The sequence below is a fragment of the Coturnix japonica genome, chromosome 2 (assembly GCF_001577835.2).
Source record: "Coturnix japonica isolate 7356 chromosome 2, Coturnix japonica 2.1, whole genome shotgun sequence".
Lineage (NCBI taxonomy): Eukaryota > Metazoa > Chordata > Aves > Galliformes > Phasianidae > Coturnix > Coturnix japonica.
This window is the reverse complement of record NC_029517.1, coordinates 29,843,209-29,870,727: the sequence shown is the minus strand read 5'-3', so window position 1 is coordinate 29,870,727 and position 27,519 is coordinate 29,843,209. Positions and strand designations below refer to the sequence as shown.

Here is a 27,519-nt window from a genome sequence, read left to right as displayed (position 1 = left end):
CCGTGCGCATCGCGGCGAATTTCATCAGCACTGTTACTGTCCCTGCCCTGGGCCGGGAATGAGATTTCCGCTACGGGTAACTGCCATGTTGAAAAATGAACGTGGAAATGTTTGTTTCGTATTGTTTTGTTGGTTGTTTTCTCTTTTTTTTTCCCCTCCCTCTTAAAGACACACATCCGTGTTCAGTCAAATTATTTTAGAGCTACAACGAAAGCGGTTGGCTTCTACTGACTCATTAGCGGGGCCGTATTAATTAGGGATAATCCCGCCGGCTCGTTGTTGGGTTCGGATGTTGGATTCCCTCGGCCTGGCAGGGCCCGGGGTGTTTGTTCGGGGGGGGGGGAAGTGGGGAAGGCCGACACGTGGAGGTGTATCGGGGCTGTGCGCGGGGGCTCTCCCGGCCTTTCTCGGCCCCCTCCCCGCAGGCCGCATTTCCCCGCTCGGGCCCGGAGCTCGCCGTTAATTACCGGAGCGCTCATTAACGCCCGGGACGTGGCCCACGCGGGAGGCGCAGCCTCACACAAAGCTGGCGCCTGGGCGGGAAGCCCCATAGGAGGGGGGATTTCAGCACCTCCAGCCCGGCTGCCTCGACCCCAGCGCCGCTGTGGGGACGGCGGCGGGGTGCGGTCTCTCTCCCACCGGCAGAGCCCCTCCGGCGCCGCGCTCCAAACTTTCCCTCCGCAGCATCCATCATCTCCCGCCCCCTCCCCAGGGCCGGGGCCCGGCTCTCGCCCACTCCTCCTCGGCGCTGCGCGGCGACAACTTTTACGGGAGCCCCCTCCCCCCCCTCAGCCCCCCCGGAGCCCCCCCTCCCTCCGACCACCGAAGGAGGGGGCTCCGCTTCCACCGCTGTCACCCGCTCGCCGCCGCTCCCACGGCGGGATCCCCGAGGGGCGGTCCGCCGGGCGGGGGCGCGGTCGGTCCCCGCGGGCCGTGGGCGCGGGGCGGCGCGGCGGGGCCGGGGCTGTCGGTAACTTCGCGGCGCGGTGGCGGCGGCCCCGGGGGAGCGGGCGCCGCTCGCTCTCCCATTGGCCGCCCCGCCGTCAGCTGCTCCTATTTTCTGCTGTCGCTTTTGGCGCTCGGCCATCCAGAAACAAACCACTTCGATGACTACTAATAGTTATAGCCAGATGTACTAATACACAACAAATCACGGTCCGGGAGAGGGGAGAGCAAATGAGTTCCTATTTCGTGAATCCCACTTTCCCCGGGAGCCTGCCCGCTGGCCAGGACTCCTTCCTCGGGCAGATCCCCCTGTACCCGGCGGGCTATGATGCTCTGAGGCATTTTCCGGCTTCGTACGGGGCGAGCAGCCTGCAGGACAAGACCTACACCTCACCTTGTTTCTACCAACAGTCCAACACCGTCATTGCTTGCAATCGGGCTTCCTATGAGTACGGAGCCTCCTGTTTCTATTCAGACAAGGAAATTAGTAGCGCCTCTCCCTCCGGCAGTGGCAAACAGAGGGGACACGGGGACTATCTGCACTTTTCTCCCGAGCAACAATACAAATCCAACGGAGTGCAAAGCAAAATTGTGAATGACGAAGGCACCGACCGGAAGTACACGAGCCCTGTTTACCCTTGGATGCAGCGGATGAACTCCTGTGCCGGTAAGTGACTAAGAGCAACCGAAGGGAAGGGGCACCAAAAGTTTCTTTCTCCCCCTTTTATTTTTCGTTTGGTTGTTTGTTTTGGTTGCTTGTTTTAGGTAAACTCGGGCTGCCGGGGTGCAATGGTTCCATAGGAACCCTCTCGGATAGAACCTGGCACCCTGGCACCCTGGGAGCAGCGGCCGGGAGCTCAGCCTGGTGAAACGGGCAACAAAATAATGGCAATAGAAGGCAGAGAGCAAAGCTCTTTTCCCACTCTTCTAAAGTCACCCCAAAGCTCGGCTCCTTCATTGTCAGAGAGCGATGCAAGGAATATGCCCTCTGCACTGAGGATCCAATGCATTTGTGGCACATTCCTCATCGCCCCCCTCCCCCAGCTCATTAGTATTGGATATTGAGAGCACGTTTCGGGGCCGCACTCCCATGGCATCGCGGATTTTCTCTGCCTTACAGAGTGAACTGCACGGGATCGAACCGTTCTGGCTGAGAGTGGTGCTGGGGAAAGGAGGGGTCCTATCGGGGTGGCACTTATTTTAGATAATTCAATTATCACGTTCGCTTGCATTATTTGCTAATGAGTCCGGGAGTGAGAACCCCTCCCAGGTTTATGCTCGTTGGACTGTGGGTTGTATTCCTTTTTTGAGGAGGGGAAGTTAAACTTTTAGCAAGACCATTCTGATGCTGCTTTGCATTGGAGGGCAATAAATTCCGGAGCAAATGGCAAAGGCTGTTCTATGATCTTTAGCTGATGTCTATCATTATGCTTAAATTACAGCTCCTCTGTAGCCATAGAGCAATAGAGCGTGTTTGTGTCAGCACACGCGCACACACGCACACACACGCACAGCCCCGGCCCGCACACGTGTGTGTGTATGTGTGTGTGTGTATGTGTGTGCGCGCAGCCTCCCCACGCCTGAGTAGGGTGCTACCTAGAGCTCTCTCCCCCCTCCTCCCCACCACCTTACGGCCCCTTTGTATCACGGCCACCCCATGAGCACGTCCGCACCCCCAGAGGGTCAGGCAGGAAGAAAGGGGGACAAAAAAAGCCCCAGCAGCTTCCTTCTCTCCCCCCCTCATCCCCACCCCCACTCCCCACTCCCCCGCCCCCCGCGAAAAGCGGCACGGCTTTGTGGTCTGAAAGCACTGGGCCCTGTCCAACACGCTCGTTTTGTCTTTACTTCTGCAGGTACAGTATATGGAGCTCATGGGAGACGAGGGAGGCAGACTTACACCCGCTACCAAACGCTAGAGTTAGAGAAGGAGTTCCATTTTAACAGATACTTAACCCGAAGACGACGCATTGAGATTGCGAACGCTCTCTGCCTTACCGAGCGCCAGATTAAAATATGGTTTCAAAACAGGCGGATGAAATGGAAAAAGGAAAACAAATTCATAAATTCCACACAGCCCGGCAGCGACGAAACAGAGGAAAAGTCAGGGGAGTAGAACCGTGTTTAATAAACGCTACCAGGCCCGTCCTTAGCGCTCGCTTTTATATTGTTATTTACCTTGTGCTCCTTCTGCTACTAAAATCCCATAGGTTTGTCACAGCCTATTAATCCCCACAGGCTGATGTACATCTGCGATCAGCCGGGACTTGCTCTAAGACACGCACAAGTCCGAGCTTTCGAGCTACGGCCGTGTACATAGATAAGAACCACTTCTGCCACGAGTAGATGGCGTTGCTTAAATCATTCAAAGACCTGGCCCAGATTGTAAAATATCTGGGTATTTATCTGCGTGTGGGAGAGTATCCCCGGAGTGCCTGTGTGAGAACTGACCCGCGGGGCACTGTTATTATTATTGTGCGTGTGTGATTGTGAACGTTCATACTGTGGAAATATGAGAGGTGGTTGAAAATCTCGGCTTTATCTTTTTCCCAGCTCCCGCTACATCGGGCCGCCTCGATACGATGTGTTGGGGATTTTATGGTCCGTAGAGGAGGGGGGGAAAAGTTTTACACGAGTAGAAGATATTTAAATAGAAAAAAAAAGCAGAAAAAAATCACTGTAAAAAAATCGTTGTATAAAAAACTGGGTATAAGCTTGAGGATAAGGCGAAAATGAATTGCTGGGAGATTTCTAAATGCCACTAAACTGACCCCAATCTGCACTACTGATACCGAGTAAGAGCTCGGTGATAAACTTTAGGGCGAGAGAGATGAGAGGCTTTGAAAGGGCGAATTTCTGTGGTTCCCGTTGAGCTCGCACTGAGATTTCAGTGAGCTCAGCTCTGCACTGAATTATGGACTTCATTTCTCGGGGATTCAAGGATTTGGGGTCCGTCTTTCTTTCTTTTCTCTTTATCTATCTGTCTATCTTTCTTTTTTGTTTTCTTTCCCATCTTTTGAACTAAAAGGGAAGTGTCGGTCATATTAACTCGGGGATATTCTTCCCCTCTTTTGTGGTACCTTAATTTACATCCGCATTTCCTAACACTGGAAGAGAAAAAAAAAAAAAAAAGGGGGAAAAAAAAAAAAAGGAGAGAAAAAAATATGTTTTAAAGAGAAATAGCTGCAATAACATGGTTCCATTTCGGGGTCTGTATAAATAACAGAAGCGCAGCGATTGATATATACGTTCTATCTCTATATGTTGTATTGTTTGCGTGTGAATGTGCTGTGAGGCTGTGCACAAACCCACTCGTGTGCGCACCGAGGCTCTTTTGTTCGAGAGGCAGCGCAATTTGGGCTACCGCTCCTCAACATTTCCCAAGCCAGAGCTCCAAAATCCTACTGCAAAATGGCCACCATCGGATTTATGTTTCCTCTTTTTTTTTGCTGGGAGGCAGAAAAGTAGCACCGACACCGACCGCCTGCGATCCTCCCGCTAGCTCGGGAAGCGCCGCACGGCTCTCATCCCTCAGAGCTACCTGCCAACGGCGGAACGGCGGGACCCGCCTGCCTCTCGAAACAACCGCCACGGGAAAAACGGTACAAACCCCAAAATACATATAATAACGCGGATCGTGCGAGGGACGTGACCGCCTCCACCACCGGCCACGGAGCTCGAGGCAATCGCGGCACATGAGCCTCACCCTGCGGAGCCGGAGCGGCGCTCCCGGCTCTACCCCGGGGCTGCCCCGCCGCCCGCCCGCTCCCCGCTCCCTCCGCCGCCGCCGTCGGGGGCCGTCACCCCGCGCCGACCCCTCTCCTCTCCGTTATCCCCCGCTTTGCCAGCGGGTGGCGCTCGAAGCCGGCGGACGGGAGGCGGCGGTGGCGGATGCGCGCGGCGGCGGCGCGCCCCGGGCCGCCCGCGCCCTCCCAGCTCCCCCACCAGTGCACGAGTTTACCTCTAGAGGTCATCAGGCAGGATTTACGACTGGACAACAAAAGCACGTGATTTGAAGCCGTACCCCATATTTGGGTGCCTACGTAGGAGGGAACCAAGTACATGTCCCAGTCATTTCCATAATTCATCATAAATTGTGCAAGGGTGCTATAGACGCACAAAACGACCAAGAGCCACAAATCAAGCACACATATCAAAAAACAAATGAGCTCTTATTTTGTAAACTCATTTTGCGGTCGCTATCCAAATGGCCCGGACTACCAGTTACATAATTATGGAGATCACAGCTCGGTGAGCGAGCAATACAGGGACTCCGCCAGCATGCACTCCGGCAGGTACGGATACGGCTACAATGGCATGGACCTCAGCGTCGGGCGCTCCGCTTCCACCCACTTTGGTGCCAGCGAGAGAGCCCGCACTTACCCGGCCAACAGCACCTCTGCCTCGACAGAGCCCAGGTACAGCCAGTCCGCGGCCGCTTCCCACTCGCCTCCCCCCGACCCCCTGCCCTGCACCGCCGTGGCCGCTTCGCCCGTCAGCGAGAGTCACCACGGGGTGAAAAACTCCCTGGGCAACTCCAGCAGCACTTCGTCCAATTCCAGCAGCAGCACGCACATCAGCAGGGACGGGGTTGGCACCTCGTCCGGCACCGAGGAAGACACTCCGGCGAGCAGCGAGCAGGCAAGTGCCCCGAGCGACCAAAGCACAGCACAGCCTTCCCAGCCCCAGATCTACCCTTGGATGCGAAAGCTGCACATAAGTCATGGTAAAGCAAATACCCTCTTCTTTCTTTATTTCTCTGGAGGAAAAGCAGGATTGAATATAAAGCCGGTGTCCGCACCGAGCAAGGTCGGGGAGAGGGGGGAGAGGAAGGAGGGCGTGGGAGAGCGCAGCCCCCGCTCCCTGAGCGGGAGCTCCCCCCGGAGATAGGCAGCGCCCGGCCCCGACCCGGCTCCCGGCCGGCTCGCGGGGAGCGTGGGGCGGCGGGGAGCCTTCCCCAGAGCGGGACCCGCTGCCGGCTCTGCCCTTCCGGGGGGACCCTCCGCCGGGAACGGCGCTGCCGACCCTATTTGCGTAGCCGAGCCGAATCGAAAAGAGAATAGCAGGGGGCGAGGAGGGCAGCTCTCGCCGCCGGGAAGGCGCGGGGAGGAGGAGGGGGAGCACCCCCCTGGCCGCAGGGAGCGGGCGGAGGGGGGTGCGGAGAGCCCCGGCCCCGCTACCTGCAGCGCCCGGCCCGCCGGGGAGAGCCGGGGGTTCGCCGCCTCCCGGAGCTCCGCCGTGGGAACGGGCTGCGCGCCTCCGCCTCGCTCCGCGGCCCCGAGAGCCTGGCGTGCACCGCAGGCGTCTTCCGCAGAGCCGAGCCTGGGGAAGAGAGAGGGGGATTCGCCTCGAAAACGCGCTAAAATCTCTTTTGTAGAAAGAACGAAACCGAAATCCGAGCGGAAACTTAGCACGGCCGCCAGGTCCCCCTCCCCCCAAAGGCTTTTCTAAAGGGGCAGGAGGGGGAAACTTGTTGAGCATTTCTCCAGCCCAGCAACAAAACCGAGCTGGGCTGAGAATAACGGTCCTGGTGGCTCGGAGCTGCAGGGAGACAAGAGGGCTCCAGGTCGCTGCTGGGAATCTAAACGCTGTACTTTTCTCTTCCAGACAACATAGGGGGACCAGAAGGGAAAAGGGCTCGGACTGCTTACACCCGGTATCAGACCTTGGAGCTGGAAAAGGAATTTCACTTCAATAGATACCTGACCCGCAGAAGAAGGATTGAAATAGCACATGCTCTTTGCCTCTCAGAGAGACAAATAAAGATCTGGTTCCAAAACAGGAGAATGAAATGGAAAAAGGATAATAAGCTGAAAAGTATGAGCATGGCAGCTGCAGGGGGGGCATTCCGTCCCTAAGCGTTTGATCAATTAAAAGTACTGAGCAGTATTAGCTGACCCTGCGTCTCATGTCAGTACTAAGTTGACTTTCTGAAACTTCCTTGTGTTACTTCTGTGAAGAAACCCCGTTCTTGTCGCCCTTATTCATCTTTTAATCATGAGCCTGTTTATTACCATTCTCTCGCGTGTATAAGTAGATCTGCTTTTATCGTACATTTCTTTGTCTTGAATGGCTTTGTCTTGGAAAAAAAAAATAATAGATGTTTTAACTTATTTATATGAAGCGAGCTGTGTTACTTGAAGTAACTGTTACAAAAAAAAAAAAAAGGCAAAAGAAAAAAAAGAAAAAAAATAATAAAAAGGGAAAAAAAAAAGGGAGAGAAAGAGAGAAAGAAACCCTGCCCCGGTTTAGTACAAATGTTATGTGTTGCACTCAACCTGCTTAACTGTGCATGTGTGGTCAAGTGTTAATGTCCGTATAGCTCCAAGCTGTTACAAATATTTTTATTCGAACTACCTATATAATTTCTGTGTAATTAATGCTGTCGTAGAGGTGAAATGATGAAATCAACTGAACTTGTCCTACGTGTAGTGAATAGTGAATCTGTGACGAAAACTGTGATTCCAAGCAGTATGTCCTTGCTGTGCCTTTGTATATGACTCTTTGCACGAACTCTTAGAAGTGGCTCTTATTAAGCGCAGCTTCTGTGATGTATGTTTGGGTTTTGTTTTTATGTTTTATTATTTTTTAAGGTTTTTTTTTTTTTTTTTGGTGGACAGAGTAACAAATATAGTCCAAGTCTGGCTGTTGGAGCAAACTGTGAGCAGCTTTTTTTTTTTTTTAATTTTTTTTTTTTTTTAAGAAAAAAACCTGACTGGAAATCGACAAAAAAAATGATAATAATTAATAATTAATAATAATAAACTTTCTATTGTAAAGTTATCGTGATCTTGGTTTGTGCAAAGCAAAGGAGCTGCGCTGCCTCTGCGCGCTCCACGGGCCCGCGCGCAGCCCCATAAGCGCGTTCACCTGAGCGGCCGGGCTGCGCTGCTCCGGGAGCTCAACTGCTGCTGCAAAGTTGGAGCAGAAGTTCCTCCCTTAATGGCCGCTCGCGAAGGTGGAAAACCGCCTCGTAAGGACCGCGATTGACACCCTTTGTGGGCTAAGCAAGTGTTAGCCGCTCGCTGATGGCTGAACAAAACTTGTGCTTTGTTAAAACACGCTGCCTAAGTCCGAGGCGTGTTCGCCCCGCTCTAGGTTTTCTCCTGTGGTCGCCTTAAGTATCTTTGCGGGACGGCCACGTTAGTGCCCTCTGCGCCTATTAGTAACACTCGATCGCCACGTTCCCACTTTTCGCCCTTTACAGATCGTTTTTTTGGCTTTCTTCGCTACTACGGTTAGTTTTCTATAAGCGCGATGTTACTTACCCCGTCAGAGCTTGAATGGTTAACTCTTCCCAGCTTCTAAGAGCAACTACAGATTTGCACATTTACTGACCGGTTACATTGATGCCTTCCCTTAAAAGTTATAAAACAGTAAACTTTATAAGCCCCAGTTCCGGCTATATGACATTTGGGTGCCAAATGAATAGGGTTTTGTCTATGAATTAGATCGTAAAATCATCCATAGCACAGACAGATAGGCTCACTGGCTATAAAAAGTCACGTGGTGCCATTAAAGTAAGTTTTATGGTTTTGGGGAGTTGACATCCAACATTATATACCACATAACATATAATCTCACTGACGCTGGACTTCATTTGACTCTTTTGCAGGCTACGTGTGCCTCCTGGCCATTCACATTGTCACTTTTAGGTACAGAAGTATCCAAACCACAAGTTCTCAATACTGTGTGAAAAAATGGCTCCCTGCAAGTCGAGGTAAGTTTTGTGCACAAGTTCCTTAAAGTTTGTCTTTAAGTGCCGGGGGAGCCGAGGCTCCCGCTCGCTCTTTCTCTTCCCCCCTTCCCCTCTCCCTGTGCCGAGCCGCGGGGCTGTTCCCCTCGCCCGGGGCAGCGCACTCAGCCCCAGGTTGCGCGCAGTGCTGAGCAGTGTCCCAGCCCCGCTCCCGCGGCTTCCAGCGCTCTATTTTAGCGATCAAATCAAAGTAAACCACAATAAGCGACTTTGGCAGAGATGGATTTTGGGGCCTAGCTTTAATCACTTGGACTACCGCAAAAGATAATTACTTCCTTCGCTCCAATAGACTCTCCAAGTTTGGAGAGGTTTTGTTTAGTGAGGAGTAGTTACTGCGGGCGATTGAAAAAAAAGGAAAACAAAGTAGATAGGGTTTGATATGATCTGGGCAGTGCCTTCAGTAGGCATGATAGGGGTGGAGGCGTGATGATATGGTAATCATCTTCGCATTGGCGAAATGTGTTGCACATCAGAGCAAGTATTAAAATGGCACGGAACGCGCTGGAGTGCTTAAGATTCCTCTTTTCTGCACTGGGTCGTGTGGGAAGCTTTAGTTATGTAGCTAAGCCCATCCGCGAGCGTGTGCGGCGCTTCGGGTGTGTGCATTTATGACTTCTTTTGTGTTTTTTTCTTACCAGTTCCTATATGTAAATATAAGACTATAAATGCTTTCGAGTGATGCGCGTGTGTGCATGCATGTACCTATCTGTGTGTACGCCTGTGTAAATCCGAGCACATGCCTCCATTCATGCTCTATTGGTGTCTTTATGTGTACAAAGGGTGTGTATGTGTGTACACATCTATACGTTCCAGAGAGTGCTTTTTTTTTCCTCTCTTTTTTTTTTTTTTTTAAGCGAACCAATTGACTGTAACTCGTAGCATTAATACAAGAGACCACAGGTCATTAGAGTACTTCAAATTATGAAATACGGGCTCGGCTTATTGAAGATTGTAAATATCCCCAATGCTCTGCTCTCTCCCTCTCTGCCTTATATTGCTGGCTGCCATTGTGGGGTAGGCCCCAGCTGCGTGTTTACTTCCACATTCTTTTTATTTAAGTGGACTGTTCTCACTAGAGTGTGATTACTCAGCAATAAACTTTATGGCCGGATTTAACTTCAGTCTTTGAATTTCCAGGACTTGAATGAAAGGGTGAAAGGAGCTCTGTCTCTCTTTGGTAGCTGCAAGGCCTGATCCTTACCCCTCAGAGCGAGTGATCTCGGGGGTGTGACGGACCGGTGGGGGCCGGGGAGGAGATCTGAGAACGAGCTCCAAAATGCGTCTGTACCCAACCTCGCTGTGAGAACCTCGTTCTCCACTCGGGTTTGGAGTAGAAGGGATTCAACGCAATCCCCTCTGCAGATTGCATTGTTTTCCTTGATGTGTCATAAACTCGAGTTTCAAGAAGAACGGGCCGGCGTGATAGGAGATGGGAGCCGGGCTTTGTTTGATGTTGCCCCTGCTATCCCATGGCCCGAGCGGTGAGGTGAGGGTTCTATGTGGCACTGAGAGCGGAAGGAGAGGCTGGGCTGCGGGTGTGGCAGGTCGCCGTGGACCTCTACAGGGTCTGCCCGAGGTCCACCACCAGCATTGCTGGCTGATCTCTTTTGATTTCCCATCCATTTGCCTTAAACGTTTAAAATACGCTCGCATCATCTAAGGCTGGCTCAGTTAAAGTTTTCACCGTATTTACAAATATTTAATATTTGGAGTCAACCCCCAGTGTAAGATAAATGAAGTCCCAAGCCTTTGTGTCTGCGGATCGCTCTGTGAGCACTAAACAAACACATCTGCATATACTTTGTATTACAAATAAATAAATAAATAAATGGGAAAGGCTTTAAAAGCACAGCTCCAAATACACATTCGAAAATCATTTCCGTCATAAACAGCTGGGGATTTTATAGCTCGCTAGCTGTCAGCTTCATCAAGAGGAATACCAGAAAGTTTTATATGATAGGCGTGCACTAGATTATATTATATGCCATAAAAATTTTATAGTAGGAGGCAAAGGCATGCAAATGCTTTAAAAGTTTGGGCTCCTTTCATATGCGGGTCCTTTTCCGCAGGAGAAAACCTTTTCTTGTTATAGGGAACCACACCGGGCGCAAACCGTTCCCGATTACTCAATACACAACAACACCGTGTTGCTTCAAGTGCCTGGTAAATACACAAACACGTCCAAGCACACACCCGCTCAACTCATGCTTTAGGAACCTGGATGCCATCTCGGGTTGTAATGGTCTGCAGCGAAAAGCTTCGCTCCTATTATTTTCACGTTTTTGAATGGGGTTTCTAGAGCGTACACTCGCAACGCTGTGGACAGAAATTCAAGCGCTATGGGAAAGGATAACATCACAAAAGCCCATAAGCGTCTAAACCCGCCCGCACCGCAAGGAACTCTCTAACAACAAGAGAAACTTCGCTGGAAATGACAACTTCTCAGCAGATTCGGCCCTCCCCCGTCCGAAGCAGAAGAGCTGAAGTCGCTGCAAACCGGGGGCGCATTCAGATTTTGCAATCCGCTTTTAAAAATCGGAACTCAAACGACTCCAGACCGCCGAACAGTACAGAAATATTCCCGGATCTTAATTGTTTTCCGAGTGAAAAACGTCACGGAGAATAATCGCCTGGAATCGAGAGAGAGCTCTTATCTGAGCAGCCTTTATTTATTTAATTTTTTTTCCCCCTTGGTGCTGTGTTTTGGGGATTAATGCGTGCGAGTTTGTTTTACTTTAGGCACAGCAAGTGGCGTTCAGAGCATTGAAATGCAGTTTACTTAATCCTTTGAAAGAAATACTTGAGTGTAGTGTGTCATGTCTAAGCGTAGGGCCAATTAAAGATTAGGCAACTCTCTTAATGTGTGTAGCCAGTGACTTTGGAAGCCATAACTTTCTCTAAACCAGAAGTGTAACAATTCGCTTGAAAGTCATCCGTAAATTACAGCTCTGCTGCACTTTCCAAGCCTTGCGAACGCCCTAATTGCAGAACATTACAGGGAAATTTTGATTCTGCCATTTCCTTACAGTTAATAAGTGTGTATCTGTGGAAGGGTGACAAAAGAAGGGTTTGCAATCTGCTCCATGGGAAATTGAATGGAACAGATCGTGAGGGGCGGATCGGGAGGTTTCGATTTCAAACCCTGGATACTGGAGCAATGCCTTTTCCCTCCCCGCAAATACAGATTTAACGCATTAGCTGCACACATAAGCAAATCCCCTCACCAAGTTAAGCCATCGCTTCGCTTCCTCACCTACTTTCCCTTCTACCCCCCAAAATATCCCCGATTTATTATTAGAGTCGCTACCCACAGCACAAAAGGACGCAGCTCCCACTGCCGCCTGACCATCTTCGAAAATATTATCCCTTTTAAATTAAAGCATCCTGGCTAATGTCTCTCTGGAAGGCGAATACTCATGGACCGACTCAGTCACATGCTCGTGGGGCTGCACGCACAAACGACATCGAATCTGACTCCGAGAGAGTGTAAAATTCGCGAGGATTTCGCTTTATGGCACGCGTAAGGAATCTTTCCTACAACCCCCCCAAAAATGGCTTTTCAATAATAATATTTGCTATGAAGGTTATTGGGTAATTATTGCAATTTTGTGGAACAGTCCTTGCTTGAGGTGAAGTCTGTCTCCGGATAACAAATGGCAGCCCGTGCAGTTCACTGCCAGGTTAAGTAAATGCAGAAAAGATAAATCTGCACACCCTAGGAATCACCAGCAGAGCTCGCTTTAGACCAAGTTCACAGTCAACTCGTTTGCCTAGACAAGGCTTCGCAAACAATTAGACTTGTTTCTTTATGCTTAAATCAAGGAGAAATGACTAAGACCCTCGCAGCAGAGAGCTGCAGCTTTTCCCCCAACGCCGGTCCTACGTCCTTCCAACCTCACGCCCAGAACTTACCCAGCATTTCACCTGCAATTGTAACCAAATAGCGCCTTTGAGTACAGGCTTCCCTCCAACGTTGCCGAAAGGCTGTGCAAACTGATTTAACAGCACTTTACAAAGCTGCCAGATTAAAGAAGAAGAAGAAGGAGGAGGACAAAAAAAAAAAAAAGGCAATAATTAAAAATGCAAAAGTATCCGATTCCTCAACAGCGAGAAGAAGGGGGGAAAAAAAACTAAAAACAACAAAAAAAAAAAGCCCTTAGAAAGCTGGGGGGAAACGGCAGAACTATTGAAACAAACACTGCGAGTCTCTTACTCCTAAAAGAAGCTGCATAGCTTTTGTATATCTTTGTGGTTAAGGGCGTTACAACTGCAGGTCAAAAAGTTGAGGGTCAAAAGTTTACGTTTTGCACCACTCTTAGTCATTCGTCCAGACAGAGTTTGATGTCAATGTTATAGCCGAGATCTTGACTATCAGCACAAAAGATAAAATAGCTTTGAGTTACGTGTGTATCACAGTATGGACTCCAGGTGAACCCTACTGGCTGAATGACCTCAATTACCGAGGAAAGGATAGAAAATTCCTCTTTTCAAGAGTAATACACGTTGTATTTCATCTTGAATTATCGGCCACATTTGTGTCTGAATATCTCGGGCTCAGCGCGGCAGGTAAACACGCGTGTTCCCCCACCCCAGAACTGCCGCTGCTTCCCGTGGCCGGGGAGCGAAACGTTTCCCCTTGTTTATTATATCATAACCCGCTTTAAGAGGTTTAACGTTAAGCCTCCTCACTTTGCCAAACGGCAGGAAGATAAGATAGGAGCGGGGCAATTAACGCGCGTATCGATCCCGGCCTCGGCTTTGTTTTTGGCTCTCGTTTCTATAGAGCCCACTGAAACGCTCTTAACTGGGGCAGGACGCGGCCGTGTCGGTGCGGGAGGGCTGTGAGTTCGGAACGTTCCGGCCAGAGGAGAGCGGTGACGGCGCAGGGCTGCGGGGCCGCCTTTTTGCTACCGCTGGATTATGGTGTTGGCTGCCAGAGCGATTTGGATGGAGCTCCGAGCCTTCTGGAATTACCCGTCGTTTCCCAGAGGGATGGGGAGAGGAGAGGGTTGGTTTGTCTCCTCTCCTCAGCTAAAAAAAAAAAAGAAAAAANAAAAAAAAAAAAAAAAAAAAAAAAAAAAAAAAAAAAAAAAAAAAAAAAAAAGAGGGGGGTAAAAAAAATAGAGTTTGGTGGAATTTGGGGGGAATTTCTTTGCGCAGAGTTATTTCCACGTTGCTGGCGTTTTGTTTTGTTCCCAGCTCTCGCCTCGGTGTCGAAGCCTTAGCTAAAGCCCTCGGCCAGGCGTGTCTTGTGGGGGGAAGCGGCCGGAATCTCATTTGGGGAGAGGGGGAGAGGAGACCACTGCAAATGGCAGGTTGCAACGATAGGGATGAGGGGTGGCTGGGAAAGGGAAAGGGCATTCCGAAGTATCCGCTAGCAGCTGTGAAAGGTATGGAGGAGGGGACAGTGCCACGAGGAAGGAAGTCAGAGAAACAGCGCACCTCACCACCATCCGTGCATGGCTGCCTTTCGAGCTCAAAGGAGGGAGCCTGTGTAGTCTTCCACGCACGGGTTACGCGTGAATTATTTGCCAGGGACACGGCTGGAACGTGGCAGCCGGGCGATATTTCTTGGGAACACATGTGCGTGGTGTGAGATTTCAGATCAGCCCGAGTTATTGCTGGAGGCTTTGCCCGTTGTACCTGCTGAAGCGCAGCAAGGTGTGCGAGCATTTGCTCGGCGTGGGGACCTTGTTCCCGAGCTCCTGCTGCTGCTCTCTTGCAGCGAGCCCTGGCACTGTCCGTTTGGAGAGCCTTCCCTCACCGCAGATATTGTTTAACCTTTCACATCTAGAGTATTTATTTGGTGTAAGAGCGAAGCCTGATAACAAGCTAAAAGCCGTGGCCAAATATCTATTTTGTTAAAGAATAGCGGGCAGATTGTTTCCAAGAACAACAATGCGTCTTTGATACACCCAGAACGAAAGCTGCTACTATAACTGGGTTACTCAAGAGTAGGTGACGGAAATCCATTTGCTTCCTTACCAAAACAATTAGCCGCTCGAATTCCGTACTTTTTTCAGTCTAGCCCAGGATAAAAAAAATATCAGTGAGAATATTTTCAAGGAAGTTGAAACTTCGACTTCGGGAAATACGGAATCTTTCCAATTGGTGTCGAAATTATTCCCTTAAAATCTAAATACTAGGAGAAAAATATATATGTTTGAAGCGAGCTCTTTCTTCCCTTTGGCTCTTTGGCTTTCAGCACGCCGCTCTCCGGCGTGGAAGCTGTGGCCCAAAGACCATTCATTTAAAATCCGGGCGCAAATCACGTTTTACGTGTGTTTATTTAACCACGGCAGGACAGGGCGAGCACGGCCGCCAAACACGGCGTTGCTGGGTGCAGAGCCGCTGCCGGGGGAGTCCCCGCTTCTACACAACGCTGAACTTGGGGGCCTACAACGAGCGCGTCCCCCCAGTAGCGCCCGCTCGGAGCGAGCTGCGCCCCCGCGGAAGGCGGTGGCTGCCCCGGGGCTCTTCGATTCTAGGGAACAAAGGGGGGAATACAGTCGATACATTCCATAACGTTTACATTTTCCCGCGATTTTTTGCTTAATTTTCCCTTAGAAGTGGTGACCTGGGCAAAGCACCCCGCTATCTAAAAGGCACTCTTATAGACCTTTTAGAAAAACTAAGTCCAAGGCCGAGGTGAACTTCAGGTCACCGCGTCTAACAAATATGAAAATGTCGCCTGGTGAAGGGCACGCCTTGTTATTTAACAAAGACTGTCAATGTGTAAGATTAATAAGAAACAAAATGCACACGGTGTCACTTTTCGGTCACTTTGAAACTCGGGACAGCCTCGCATTCAAGAGGGGAAAGCTGAGGCTAAATATATTCAAAATGGTTCAAATCAAATTCAACCCAGGCTGCGGGTGCGATCTTTCCTCCTCCTGCCCCTCTCTGTGGTGGGTGCCCGGGCACGGCGAAAGGTTGTCTTCTATTCTTATTATCATTGTTGTTGTTATTATTTTTACTCTCCTCCTTCTTCCCTTTTCTAATCCTTACGGTTTAGCCGATGGCGCGGAGGGGAAAGCGGTGTTTGCATGCTTCTCAAGGAAAAGGGGGACCCCCTCACCCCCTCTTTGCGTATGCATGAAGCTGCTCGCCTTGGTGCACGGCAATTAACTCTCTCACTCTCAACTTAATTCCAGTGCAGTCCCCATCTCCTCCTCGGCCGGGAGCCCCCGGCTCCACCACTGCTGATTAAAGGCTCCTTCAGCAGCTGACAGAGCCCCCAGCCCCTCTGTAAAAATAAGGGACCCGGCCTATTTTTTCTCTCCTTTTCTTTCTTTGGGAGGTTGGGGTGATGCTACAAGTTTGCAAAGGGAAGTACCGGGGAGGAAGGAAAAAAAAAAAAAAAAAGAAAGAAAGAAAAAAAAAAGGGTTTCAGAGATTGTTTATTACAGCCATAAATCTTGCAGTAAAATGTCGAAATGGCCGTGTGCAAGATAACACTTGGTGGTCTTGGCTGGGTTCTTGTTTATGATAACAAAACCACAAAGACATGGAACAGGCCTTTTGGAGGTCCTGCTTCAGCACATCTCCTCAGCTTGATAGAACCCCGCAGAAACAAGCTGAGCCCGGCATCTCGGGTCACCTTGCAGATTTACGGTCGCATACAGCACCGCATCCTTCTCCGTCCAACCCAGCGCCAGAGCCACACGGTAGAGAGGTGCGGCGAAACGAGTGTTCTCCTAGATCTAATCGCGGTAAATAATAGGAAGCAGAACACGCTCAGCTCGCCGGCACAGAGCCTACAAATCGGGACAGCGGTTTTCGTTGTGTTTTCTCGTGCCTCGGAAGCACGGAACCTACTGTTCCGAGCTAGCCATAAAGCCTCCGGACTTGCCTTATGCCGAGGATAACATGTCCGGTACCACAGGGCAATGCATCTGGTGGCGGCCAGCAGGTATTTGTGCGTGCGTGCAGCTCTGCGCCGGGAACGTGCTTTGGGCTTTTCTTTCTTTCTCTCTTTCTCTCTCTTTCTTTCCTAATTATTTATTTATTTAAGGTAATGCAGGTGGAAGCTCTAATCTTCCAATCTGGATTGCAGCGTTGTTATTATTATTATTTTTAATAAAGCATTCTCCCCTTTTTTTTCTGTCCCAAGTGTGCTGCTGAGTCTGTGTGCGTGTGTGTAACCGCATTTCCTCTCCACGCAGAGTAAATAGAGGAACTTATCTATTACACCACTTAAAGAGTTCCATAGATGTTCTGTTGGAAATGAGTAAGTAAATGTGTTTTAACTCTCTTTACAAATTAGCCATTCGATATGAGCAGGAAATGAGTGATTGTTTAGATAAGTAGCCCAGTATGCCCAAGTGTTGGAAGTGTTCGAACATCTTACGAACCGCCCGCAGTGTGCGTGTGTCCGTGTGTGTCAAATACAGATCGATACTCCGTGCGCCTACTTAGGTAGAATAGATCTCGAAATGGAATTTCATTACACGTACCCATTATCTATAAAACGGCTTAGGACAAGAATCTGAATTTTAAGCAGAGTAACTGTTAATGTCGTATCTTTAGGAGGGCCAGATCAAAACCGCGTCGTGCTTGTCCCTGATATATTGGATGTATTTTCCCACACCGGAGGGTGAGATTACCCAATCCGCAATTATATTCTCAAACGATGCGGTAAATATGTATGTGGGTATATACGCCCTCCTGTAAAGGAAAGAAAAAAAAAAAAATCGGAAAAGTTCGCTTCTAACTTCCGATCTACAAGAGTAGATGGCGTTCGATTGTATTTTTTTCCCCTTAGAATAAGAGCGTAATTAGTTTAACCATCAAATTTCAATTACCTAAGGTCAGGGCGGGTGCCTCTTTTCCCTCTGAGCTGAAAATATCGTTAACAGTCTCAGTTCCAGCAACGCAGCAGTGGCCGGGTGCCCTTTCCCTCCCTCGCCAGGCGTTCTGCGAAGGCGACAGAGATTTCTCTTGGAACTGAGAATTCAGAAATAGAGCCAGCACCGGGCAAGCGAAGAGACAGTCTTAAATTCGTAGCTGGAAAACGCAGCTCTGCGGGGAGGGATGTTCGCAGCGAGCCCCGCGGCAGCCGGTAGGAAGCGTTTATAGCACCGCGCCGCCTTCCCTCTCCTCTCCGTTATTCCCCGGCTCCCCGTGTCCCCCGCACCCCACAAGACACGGAGAGGCTCCCCTCGGCCTTCCCGCGACGTCCGCGCTAACTTTGGGATGTGCTCCTCCAGCAAACGGGCTGCAGGGGGACGGGAGCTGCCGGCTCTCGGTTCGGGGAGAGGTCGCTGAGAAGGGAGGGGGTGAGGAGACCTCCACCCCTCAGTCCCAAAGGGAGGCGTTGGGTGATGGGTGCGTGGATAGCTATTGTGCAACGCCCCGCTCAGCGCTTGCTTCCCTCCCCGGGCTGCTCTCTGCTTCCCCTGCCTGAGTTCTGACACGAAAGGGGGGGGGAAAAAAATAGAAAAGAAAGAAAAAAAAAAAAGAATGACGAGGGTAAGGACTGTCAGTTCTGGATTAGTTTTATCTCGCTTGACACCGCGAGTGTCGGCCGCAGCCCGGGCGGGAGGAGGCGGCGATGCCGTTGAGCAGCGGGAGCGGGGAGCGGCGGGGCCCGGGAGGAGGCGCCGGGAGCGGCCCCGCGGTGGGGCCGAGGGCGATGAGGTGCCCTACGGCCGCTCTCCCTCCTTCCATTTCCTGATCCGGGGTCCGCGGCCCCGCGCGGTAATTGGCGCTGGCGGTCAGGTGGTGATGGTGTGTCGGGGTGCGTGTATGTGTGTGTGTGTGTGTGTGTGTGTGTGCGTTGTGCGCGCTCCAGGGGTGGGAAGAGAGGAAGGGAGGGGAGTGCGGCGGGGAGGGGGAAGCCGGAGGCCCAAACTTTGGCAGCGGAGAGCACTTGACAGCGGCGGGAGGGGGGAGAGGAAGGGAGTGGCAAGAAGGAGGGGGGTGGGGGGGAAAGGGGAGGGGCCTCGCCGAGCCCATGAAAAACGACAACGCGAGAAAAATTAGTATTTTTGCACTTTCCAAATTATGACCATGAGTTCGTTTTTTGATAAACTCCAACTACATTCGAGCCCAAATTCCCTCCCTTGCGAGGAGTACAACGCCAGCAAGTCGGCAGCGTACCGGCAGTCTCGCCTTACCATCCCGCACACGCCCGCACCGGCACGCCCACCACCGCCGCCTCTCCGCCGGCCGCTCCGCCGCACCCTTGCACGCCGCGCACGGAACCGGGCCCCCGCTCTGACCGAGTACTTCCCTCGGCCCCGCCGGGAACCCGGTTACCAGGTCTCCGCCGGCGCCGCCGGGGCCGCCGGGGCGCCTCCCGAGGCGCTGTACCCGCTCAGGCACCCTCCTACCCCCAGGCGCCCTACAGCTACAGCAGCGCCGGCAGCGCCGCCCCGGGCCCCGAGCAGCCGCCCCCGGGCTCCTCTCCGCCGCCGCCGCCGCCGCTGCCAAGGGCCACCCCGGGCCGCCCAGCCCCTGCTCCCGGCCATGCCCTGCAGCGCACGCTGCGAAGCGGCCCCAGCAGCCGGGGCCCGGCACGGGCCGGGCTGCGCGTTGCTGCCCGACAAAAGCCTGCCCGGGCTAAGGGGAGGAGCGGTTTGTGTACCCCTGGATGAAGAAGATCCACGTGAGCACGGGTGAGTCGCCCGGGGGCAGGGGAGGCCCGGGATGCGCCTGCAAGGAGGGAAGGAGGGGGGGGGGGTACGCGTGGGAGGGAGGTGCTGCCGGGGCGGCGGGGAATGGGTCGGTGCGTGTGTGGCTTTTTTTTCTCTTCCTCCCTCCGCGTTTCCTTAAAAAAAAAAAAAAAAAGAAAGAAAGGAAAAAAAAAAAGTGAGAAACCTTTTGTATCCGGGGTCCTTTATCAAAAGATTTACGAGACGCCAAACTGTTAGGGCAGTAATTATAGCCCCCATAAATTTAATTGCCCTTCAGTGGCTCTGGGCCATGTGTCTTTGAAGCTTTTCTTCTAACCCAAATGCCCATCACCATTTTTTATTGCTCCTCGATTGTCCCGGCTGCCGATAGGCTGCGAAACAATTTTTCTTGCCGTTATGTATCTGATTTGAACCCGCTGTCAAGTTATCCTCTAATGACGATGTTCCATCGCTCCCTCCTTTCTCTCCTCTCCGCGTGTCCGTGGGTGCACGTTCAGTCAACCCCAACTACAGCGGCGGTGAGCCCAAGCGGTCCCGCACCGCCTACACCCGACAGCAGGTCCTGGAGCTGGAGAAGGAATTCCACTTCAACCGCTACCTGACCAGGAGGCGACGCATCGAGATCGCTCACACCCTGTGTCTCTCCGAGCGCCAGGTCAAGATCTGGTTCCAGAACCGGCGCATGAAGTGGAAGAAGGACCACAAGCTGCCCAACACCAAGATGCGCTCCTCCAACCAGCCCTCGCTCGGCCAGCAGCAGGCCAAGGCACAGACACAGGGCCACCCCCGCCCGCTCGACGGGGCTGCGCCCAACGCGGCCGCGCTATAAGGGGGTTGTTATGATTATTTTTTAATATATAGATCTCTATTTACCTATCTATTGGGGTTGTGCGGCCGCCCGCGCTGGCGGCTGGCCCCTGGGACCACGCAACTGTGTAAAACAAAGCAGGAGCAGGGAAGGAGGACGAGACGTGCCCAGGGACGGGCACACGTTGAAACCAAAACCCGGACGATTGCCTACATTGTATATAGATAATGGTTCCATGCCCATCATTTTTTTTCTATTTATGGAAACCCTCTCTTGCCCTCGCTGTAAGAGTGCTGGATGCTGTCACGGACGAATCCTCCGTACCAATGACGGACTTTCTGTCTCTCTCTCTATATTTTTTTTAATAGAGAACACTTTACAAAAGAAAAGACGGTTCAAACAAAGCCAGGAGCTCGGGGGCCGCCAGCCCGAGGCAGTGACTCGAGTGGCGTGGGCCGAGCGTGGCCGTGAGGGGCACACACGGACCCACGAGGCACAGAGCGGACACGTTCACCTCGGGTTATAAACTTAACGGGAAGCGTCCCCTCCCGCCGTGTTGATAACTTAGCTGGGTTTCGGTGTAGCCCCGCAATAGCTGTGATATATGAGGGTTTTTTTTTTTCTCCTCCACATTCCCTATTGCATTTATTTAAATAATAATAATAATAATAATAATGATGATGCTATAAAGGCTGTGGCTGTCTTCATATTTGGCACCGTCTAAATCGTTTGGGTCCATGTACAATTTGTGGATTTTTGGTGTAATGTATCCAGTGCCAGATGCTGGTAATAAAGATTATTCTGTACAAAAGAATTAAACGCTTGAAACACACACGCGTCCACTCCGTGCTCTTTCATACACTTTATGCTCCGCCGCTCTCGGCACCAGGAGTGGAAAACAACGGCTTAACGTGTTGGTGTAACTTGGGATTCGCTCTGTCAATACGGTTATGGTTCCTTAAATGTAAAGCAAAGTATCCTCCGTCCCAACTGTCGTCTGCGGGGAGAGATACGGGACAGGGAAAGCTCTGTGTGTACCGCACAGGGGCCCGGGTTCTCTGTAGTACTCGGGGCAGAACCGGCCCGGTCCATTGTTGGACTCTGGGCTTGTTTGCACCGCGCTACAGAAGGATTGAGCTGCTGCTGGGAGCCAATGAGCTCCCAGTGCGGATTGTGCTGGAGGAGAAGTCCCACATGCTCGCCACGATAACACTGTAAATCTGTAGCCTGCCGTGATTTATTCGTTCGTTTTCTTCCTATTGTGATTCCTCAATTGGCCAGCACTTCTGAAGGGAAATACATGGGCGGTAACCTGAAGTTTCTCTCGCTGTCCTCTTCCTCTCTCTTTCTTTTCCTTTCTTTCTTCCTTTCTTCCTTTTTTCTTTATTTTTTTTTCCCTTTCTTCTTTTCTTTCTTCATTTTAAAGACAGTTTCGAACTGCATTGAGACAGCCTCACCAGTGACACGAATCTGGGCACAGCTCAGCTGTTTATCTGACCGAGGTTCTTCAAACGAAGGGGGCAAAATGGGGTGCGAGGAGAGCGGCTCCTCGCTGCCTAAAAGGCTTTATCAGCCCGAGAGATGGTAGCACGGGTCTGGAAAGGAGCTTCAGTGCTGTACCTCTGCCAGACAAGGGCCAGAGGCCGGGTCTTATTTACTTACCGCATTCATCCAAGAGGGATTTGGGATCCCACTGGCAGATGCCAGTGCCCACAGCCCCAAAGTGGCACCCGGTGGGAACCCGCGAGCATCGCTGCCCACCCGAGGAGCATGGAGCGCCTCGGTGAGAAATGTAGCGTTTCACTGGTGGCTTATGCTCAGCGCAGCAGATATGGCGTTGTAAACACACTGAGCAAACACTGCTGTCTCCGAGGCTGGCCAACGAGCAGGCCCCGGGAGCTCTCCCACTCAGAGCTGTGTGCTAAGCCCCACGTCGCAGCCCCCTTCTCCTAAAGGGAGAAGGATGCAGCTGGAAGCGGGCAGCAGCTATCTGCGGCCGTGCAGCTCCTCGTTTTGTTTATTGCTCGAATCCCTCCGCGTATCTCGAGCCAAAATTAGCACAAGCGAGCAAAATTCCAGCTGAAACGTATTAACTGGCAGCGCGGGGTTGCTTTGGTGTGCAGCCTGTGCGTATAAACCTGGTTTGTCCCACTGAAAAGAGAAATGAAATCACGCTGCAAATAGCAATTTTAGCGAGAACCATTAATCACCTCCTACAATAAATACTTCTTTGTAATTCAACAGCGGTTCTGAAAGGCATTCTCTTGGAAAAGTCTGTGAAGACGCAAAGGATTTTCCTGGAAAGGGGGAAAAAAAAAAGGATAAAAAAAAGAGAAAATGGTCTTGTGTAAAGACACCGCATCTCGGCTGTCTGCTAAAAACATGCACACTCTCTGGGTGGAGATAGAGCGGCGCACTGCGAAATGCCCCACGGCCGATTTTCGTCGTTTAAGGTAATTTTTCCTTTTTTTCTCTTCCCACCACCCCCCTCCCCCGGTCCTTTGGGAGAGCTGCGAGATGCTGCCGGGGCCGGGAGCCCTCCGTTCCAGCTTCCATCCCACCCGGCTTACAATAACTTCGAAAATTACATCGTCCGCCTTAAATTCTCGCATTGTGCTCCCTTTGCTACGGCAACCACGAGTTCACCGAGAGGACAAATTTTCTATCCCATTAATTGTTTTTTTTAGAGGAGCAGACTGACCCTTCAAACCCTTGACCTTTAAAGACAGTATTCTTTTTAAGCCGGCGCTCGGACCGCAATGTCTCTTTCTCTCCCTCCCTCTCCCTCGCTCTCCCCTGTCTCTCACACACGTATTTATCTGCTCTCGCCACAAAGGAGAGCGCGGCCCAAAACGCCGCAAGTGGAAGTTTGTCAATATCTCAAAGAAAGACGAAATCACCTCGGAGTCAATTTAATGGCCGCAGGGAACGCCACGCCGTTAACCCCGCTCCCCACCTCCCCTCCACCCACCAAGAAAAATGGGAGTTTGCCAAGGTCTCCTTCCCCATTCTCCCGCAATCTCTGCTATACCTGGTGTTTTATTACAGGGGGAACTCGGCTGTGACAAGCGCCTCGTGGTATTTAATAACTAGAGCCATTCCGCATTGGAGGATTACTCAATCCTGTGATTTTTTATTATTTTTTTAAATATATATATATATATATTCAGGGTGCTGTCGTCCCACGGACCGTTTTTCAGTGTTAATAACAGGGCAGGGATGGGGGGAGCCCTCACACAGGCAGAGGTTTGACAGAGAGATCCCTGCCCCTCCCGCCCCCCTGCAGCGCCCCGGTCCTACACGGGGACCCTATTCGGGCGGCTGTGTCACTCCGCTGCTCCCACAGTTCCCCTCGCCCCCTCGGGCAAGCGGGGGCCGTAACCTCCCAGGACTGACATTTCCCATGGGGGTCTCCCTAGGCCGTCCCCTCGGGCAAAGCCGGCCCACGGAGCTTCGATGTCCGGTGCTCCCCGAGTGGGCAGGGGGAGCTCCGCGACCGCAACCCCACCCCACCCCCCGCCTCTCCCTGGAGCCCTCCTGGCCCCGCCCGGGGCCGTATGAAGGGAGATTGACCCTCGTTGGAAAGTAGCCCGGGGGCTTCGGGGGGGGTGGTAGGAGAGGGGGGGGGGAGAGGGGGGAACGCCCCTGTACTCCCATCGCCGGCAGCATTCAGCCCCCCCAGTCCCCCTCACTACTGCACGCTGCCTCACGCACTCTGGGATCGGCTCACTGCTGTGTGTGCGTGTGTTTGGGGTGGGGGGTGCTGCGGGGCTGCCCCATCCCTCCACGGAGCGGGACGAGCCCATATTATTCATGTCCCAGCGCTCTCCCTAGAAACTGAGGAGCTGTCAAAGGCAGCAGAGATAGGGGACCGAGTACAGGATCCCTGCGCTCGCAGATAAAGGTGTTGCGTCTGTTCTGGGGGAGATATTGAAATTTTAATCTTTAGGGTCACGTGACTCATTAAATAATTAATGCAGATAGTCAGGAATGGATCTGTGGCCGTCAGTCCTCACTAGGAGTGATTCTCTCACAAGTGAAACTCAACTCCTTATTACTGGAGTTTGTTTTTCTTTCTTTTTTTTTTTTTTCCTTTTTTTTTTCTTTTTTCTTTTTTTTCCCCTTTCTTTTTCCCTTAAAAAAAAATCCCCACCTGATTTATCTTGAAAGATTCTAAACTCCTTAAGCAAGCAGTAGGGTCTGTGTTGGTAAGTAGGGAGTGCGTCTTTCTAGCTTGATGACTTTTAATTGTTTGTGCTTGCTTTTGTCTGCTGAGCCTTTGCTTAACAAGTTTAATATTTAGAAATGTTGGATCTTTGTTTTCGCTGCCTTGTGGTCACATTACGGCGTTTGGTGATTAAGCGTTACCGAGGCGAACACATTTGATAATGTTCTAATTCACACTGCGGAGGGCTGGGTGCCACCGTGCAGGAGGACCTGCTTTGTTCCATTTTCCCGGCGCTAATAAATCACCGGCTCCTAATGCGGGGCCAAAAAAGCGATGGAGAGGCGGCGAGCATTGTAAAGGAAAAGTCACGGGCGAATTTCTCTATGACTCATTAGTCTGAACGATTTATGTACGAACTTAAAGTGGCGCAATGAATATTAGAGTTTGGGATAACAACAAATTGGGGGAAAAAAAAATGCCGTAGCGTTTGTAAAGTGCTTTATTGCTACTTAGCAACTCTTTCAAGAGGAAGCGTAGTTTAAAGGGCCGTGGCAGCGTAATATATGGCGGCGTGACTTAATAGCTCCAAAATAAATAACAGAAAGTCGCTGGCACAGTTTGCAGATACACACTCCATATTTAACACGAGTGGGGCAGCCCGGTCCCGGAGCTCTTGATCGATGCCGATGGCCGCTCGTAAAGCGGCTGACGATGAGGGGTCGGGGCGGGGAGGTGCGGGCTGAGCCCGCGGTGCGGGGTGCCCTCCGAGAGGGGAGGATGGAGCGCCGAGGGCAGCCCCGCTCGGACGGCGGCGGAACTCGCCTTCGGTGTTTGCCAGGAGATTGTAGCAGTCAGCGCTGTGAAATTTATGAGACGGCAATAAACAGCTTAGGAGGCTATTATTGCATGATTTTATGTAGGCTGGAGTTCAACACCAAATTTAAAATTATTAGAGTAATTATGGGACTACTAAATTACCAAAGCGAAGTATCTGCTGGAAAAGTTCTCCCAAGATAGACTTAATATTTCCAGGGCTCAGAAGACATTCTTCTACGAGAACTGTGTTATTTAATTATTAGCATTTACATTTACTGACAATTTTCAGACGCGTTAGACGGCTTTTATTAGCGAGAATGAATAGAGGGGGCACGTTATTACATCTGACAAATTCATACGTAAACGTGATTCAGTAAGTGGCACCCGAATAATCTGACTATTGTCTCTTTGGATTGTGCAATGCTGTTTATTTTAGGGGGAGAGAGGCCGTCCAGTTTTCTCCCTGTCTGTTGGCTTTCAGTGCTGGTGTTCTCGTGTTGTTCTTTTTTTTTTTTCCCCTTTTAAGCCTTTCGGGCCCGATGCTGCTACGGCGAAGTCAATTATCGGCCTCTTCCTGCGCTACTGGGGCCGGGATCGGGCCCCGCTCCCTGTTTGAATGAGAGCCCAACCACAATACTCTCCGCATTGAAACTGGAACTCGTTCCGCGTTTTATTCAACAGAGATGAACACCACTGGTTGTGTTTAATGTCTGTTCTTGATTAAATGATCCTAAACAAAGGTTTCCCAGAGGAAAATAAAGCAGACATTCATGTAACAAGAGTTTGGAATGACAATATTTCCAAACACTTGGAGACAGAAGGCATAGCTGTCTACGGGAGGGGGGGGTGGGGGGGTAAGAAGAGCCCCACGCTTTTATTTCTCAGCTAGCAGCGCTCCGAGCCCCGCCGGAGAGTTGCGGCCGTGCGGGGCCGTCCCGGCACAGCCCACCCCGCCCGCGGGCGGCCGAGAGCCGGCCCCGCTCCCCCCGTTGAGGCGTTGTTTATCGCTTGTTTGCAGAGCGCCCGGCACCCCGAAAAGCCCCGCTCGGGGCGGCGGCAGCGCTCCGGCCCCGGCCTCGGCGGCGGGACGAGGTAAGAGCCGGAGCTGGCCCTTTGCCGGCCTCGTACCTGAGAGGGGCGGTGAGAAATATTTAACCGAGCAGGGGGGTTCGGTGGTTCGCCTCTATTCATCTTCCGCCTCTGCGAATGCGCGTGTCCGTGTAGACAAAGCGGCGTGCGGGACCCGAGTGCCTGAGCCCTTATAAAGGCGCTGGGAACAGGAAGGATGCGAAGTCGTCTGAGGAGCCAAAGAGCTTGAGGATTTCTTTGTCCGTTCTGAGCTCCTTTCAAAATCGAAGGCGTAAGGGGGAGAGGGAGATAGCGGGAGCACGGCGGGGATGAGCTCTTATCGCTGCCGGTCTGTCGGCGGCTTCTCGAGGGGCCGGGCGGCCGTCCTGCAGCGTGCTCTACCACGGGACACGGCGAGCCCACTGTGCGTGGGTGCTCACACCGCCAATAAGCTCAGGTAGCTGTCCGGCCCGGCCCGCCTCGGCCCGGCCGTGGGCTGATGCTGTTGGTGCCCGAGCCCTGGTGCTTTGGCAGGGTCCGGCGATGCTTTCCATAGCTATCGTGTTCCCCTGCCAGCCGCGGAGGAGGGAGGATTACAGAGAATTAGCGTAGATTCCTGCTAGATTTACCTGCTTATTTTTGGACGCTGATGTACAATTAGTGTATTTTACAACCTTTTAAAAGCGGTCATAAATTACAGGACTACAAGGGCTCTTTGTGTTGGTTTAATGAGCTGCTTAAATCTTAACTACAAAAAGGCTCTGCGAACCTCTACTCACGGAAATGAAAAGCGAAAACACGGTCGGGGGAGAGTTCCTCTTGTGGCACGCACCCGCAGCATTTCGTGAGGAGATATTTGGGATTCCTAAAGTGCCCCGGCTCTCAGCCTCAGCTGCCTCTCGGAGCAGCTTCCACCAAGGCACAGGCTCTAGCTCTGCTCTTTTTATCTGCTTCGAAGTGATCAAAGGGCGACTTTATCTCTATCAGCCTCGCAGATGTAGGTAAACAGCTTCGCATCCCAGCAGATCCCAACTCTTTCGAGGAAGCGAGGAAATAAATACTCGTGTAGTGTGGCGATTCCCATGTCCTCTCCGCATGGGAGTGACAACCTGACCTCTTAACGACTGCCATAAACGTAAACATGAAAGACGGCAGAAATTCGAAATCTATTTGTACCGAAGGTAACTTTAAATCACATTAACGCCAGGAGCGTTTATTAGTGCCAGAGCTGGCAAAAAGGGTTTCTCGTAATGAGTGAGTGCACGTTACGAACTCAGATCTGTTTGTTGTTACCGTAGTTGGAATTTCAGCCCAGCTCGGAGCC

The 27,519-nt window shown here is 51.6% G+C and overlaps 4 protein-coding genes across 13 annotated transcripts in view; all 4 read left to right on the top strand.

Moving 5' to 3' along the window:
• HOXA3 (homeobox A3) overlaps positions 1-27,519 on the top strand; it is a 44,015-nt gene that overhangs the window by 3,009 nt on the left and 13,487 nt on the right. The window contains exons 2-4 of one of the 9 annotated variants that reach the window (XR_004306440.1): positions 8,558-16,610; positions 16,812-16,928; positions 17,610-18,239. The exons of 1 other annotated variant lie outside the window; for it this stretch is intronic. Coding sequence is in view for 1 of the 8 variants with exons in the window: in XM_015853755.2 (XP_015709241.1) it covers positions 8,558-8,662; positions 16,864-16,868 (110 nt within the window). In the remaining 7 variants the exon portion in view is untranslated. Of the gene's footprint in view, positions 1-8,557; positions 18,240-22,387; positions 22,597-27,519 lie in introns of those variants that run through there. 7 more of the 9 variants (XR_004306436.1, XR_004306438.1, XR_004306437.1 and 4 more) reach the window with 7 other exon arrangements.
• On the top strand, positions 1,015-3,472 carry HOXA6 (homeobox A6). Its single transcript, XM_015853760.2, has 2 exons — positions 1,015-1,612; positions 2,799-3,472. Exons 1-2 carry the CDS (start codon positions 1,177-1,179, stop codon positions 3,056-3,058), a joined length of 696 nt encoding a protein of 231 aa, XP_015709246.1. The 5' UTR covers positions 1,015-1,176; the 3' UTR covers positions 3,059-3,472.
• Positions 4,903-7,642, top strand: HOXA5 (homeobox A5). 2 transcript variants are annotated; one of them, XM_015853758.2, is made up of 3 exons: positions 4,903-5,360; positions 5,505-5,668; positions 6,550-7,642. In XM_015853758.2, the coding sequence occupies exons 1-3, from the start codon at positions 5,107-5,109 to the stop codon at positions 6,798-6,800; spliced, it is 669 nt and encodes a 222-aa protein (XP_015709244.1). In that variant the 5' UTR covers positions 4,903-5,106; the 3' UTR covers positions 6,801-7,642. The 2 variants fall into 2 exon arrangements, with proteins under 2 accessions (XP_015709244.1, XP_015709243.1); XM_015853757.2 differs by having other exon boundaries at positions 4,903-5,668.
• Positions 18,710-20,975, top strand: HOXA4 (homeobox A4). Its single transcript, XM_015853672.1, is given in 5 exon segments — positions 18,710-19,013; positions 19,016-19,125; positions 19,127-19,269; positions 19,271-19,317; positions 19,833-20,975. Coding segments are annotated over 5 exon segments (936 nt in total). The 3' UTR covers positions 20,165-20,975.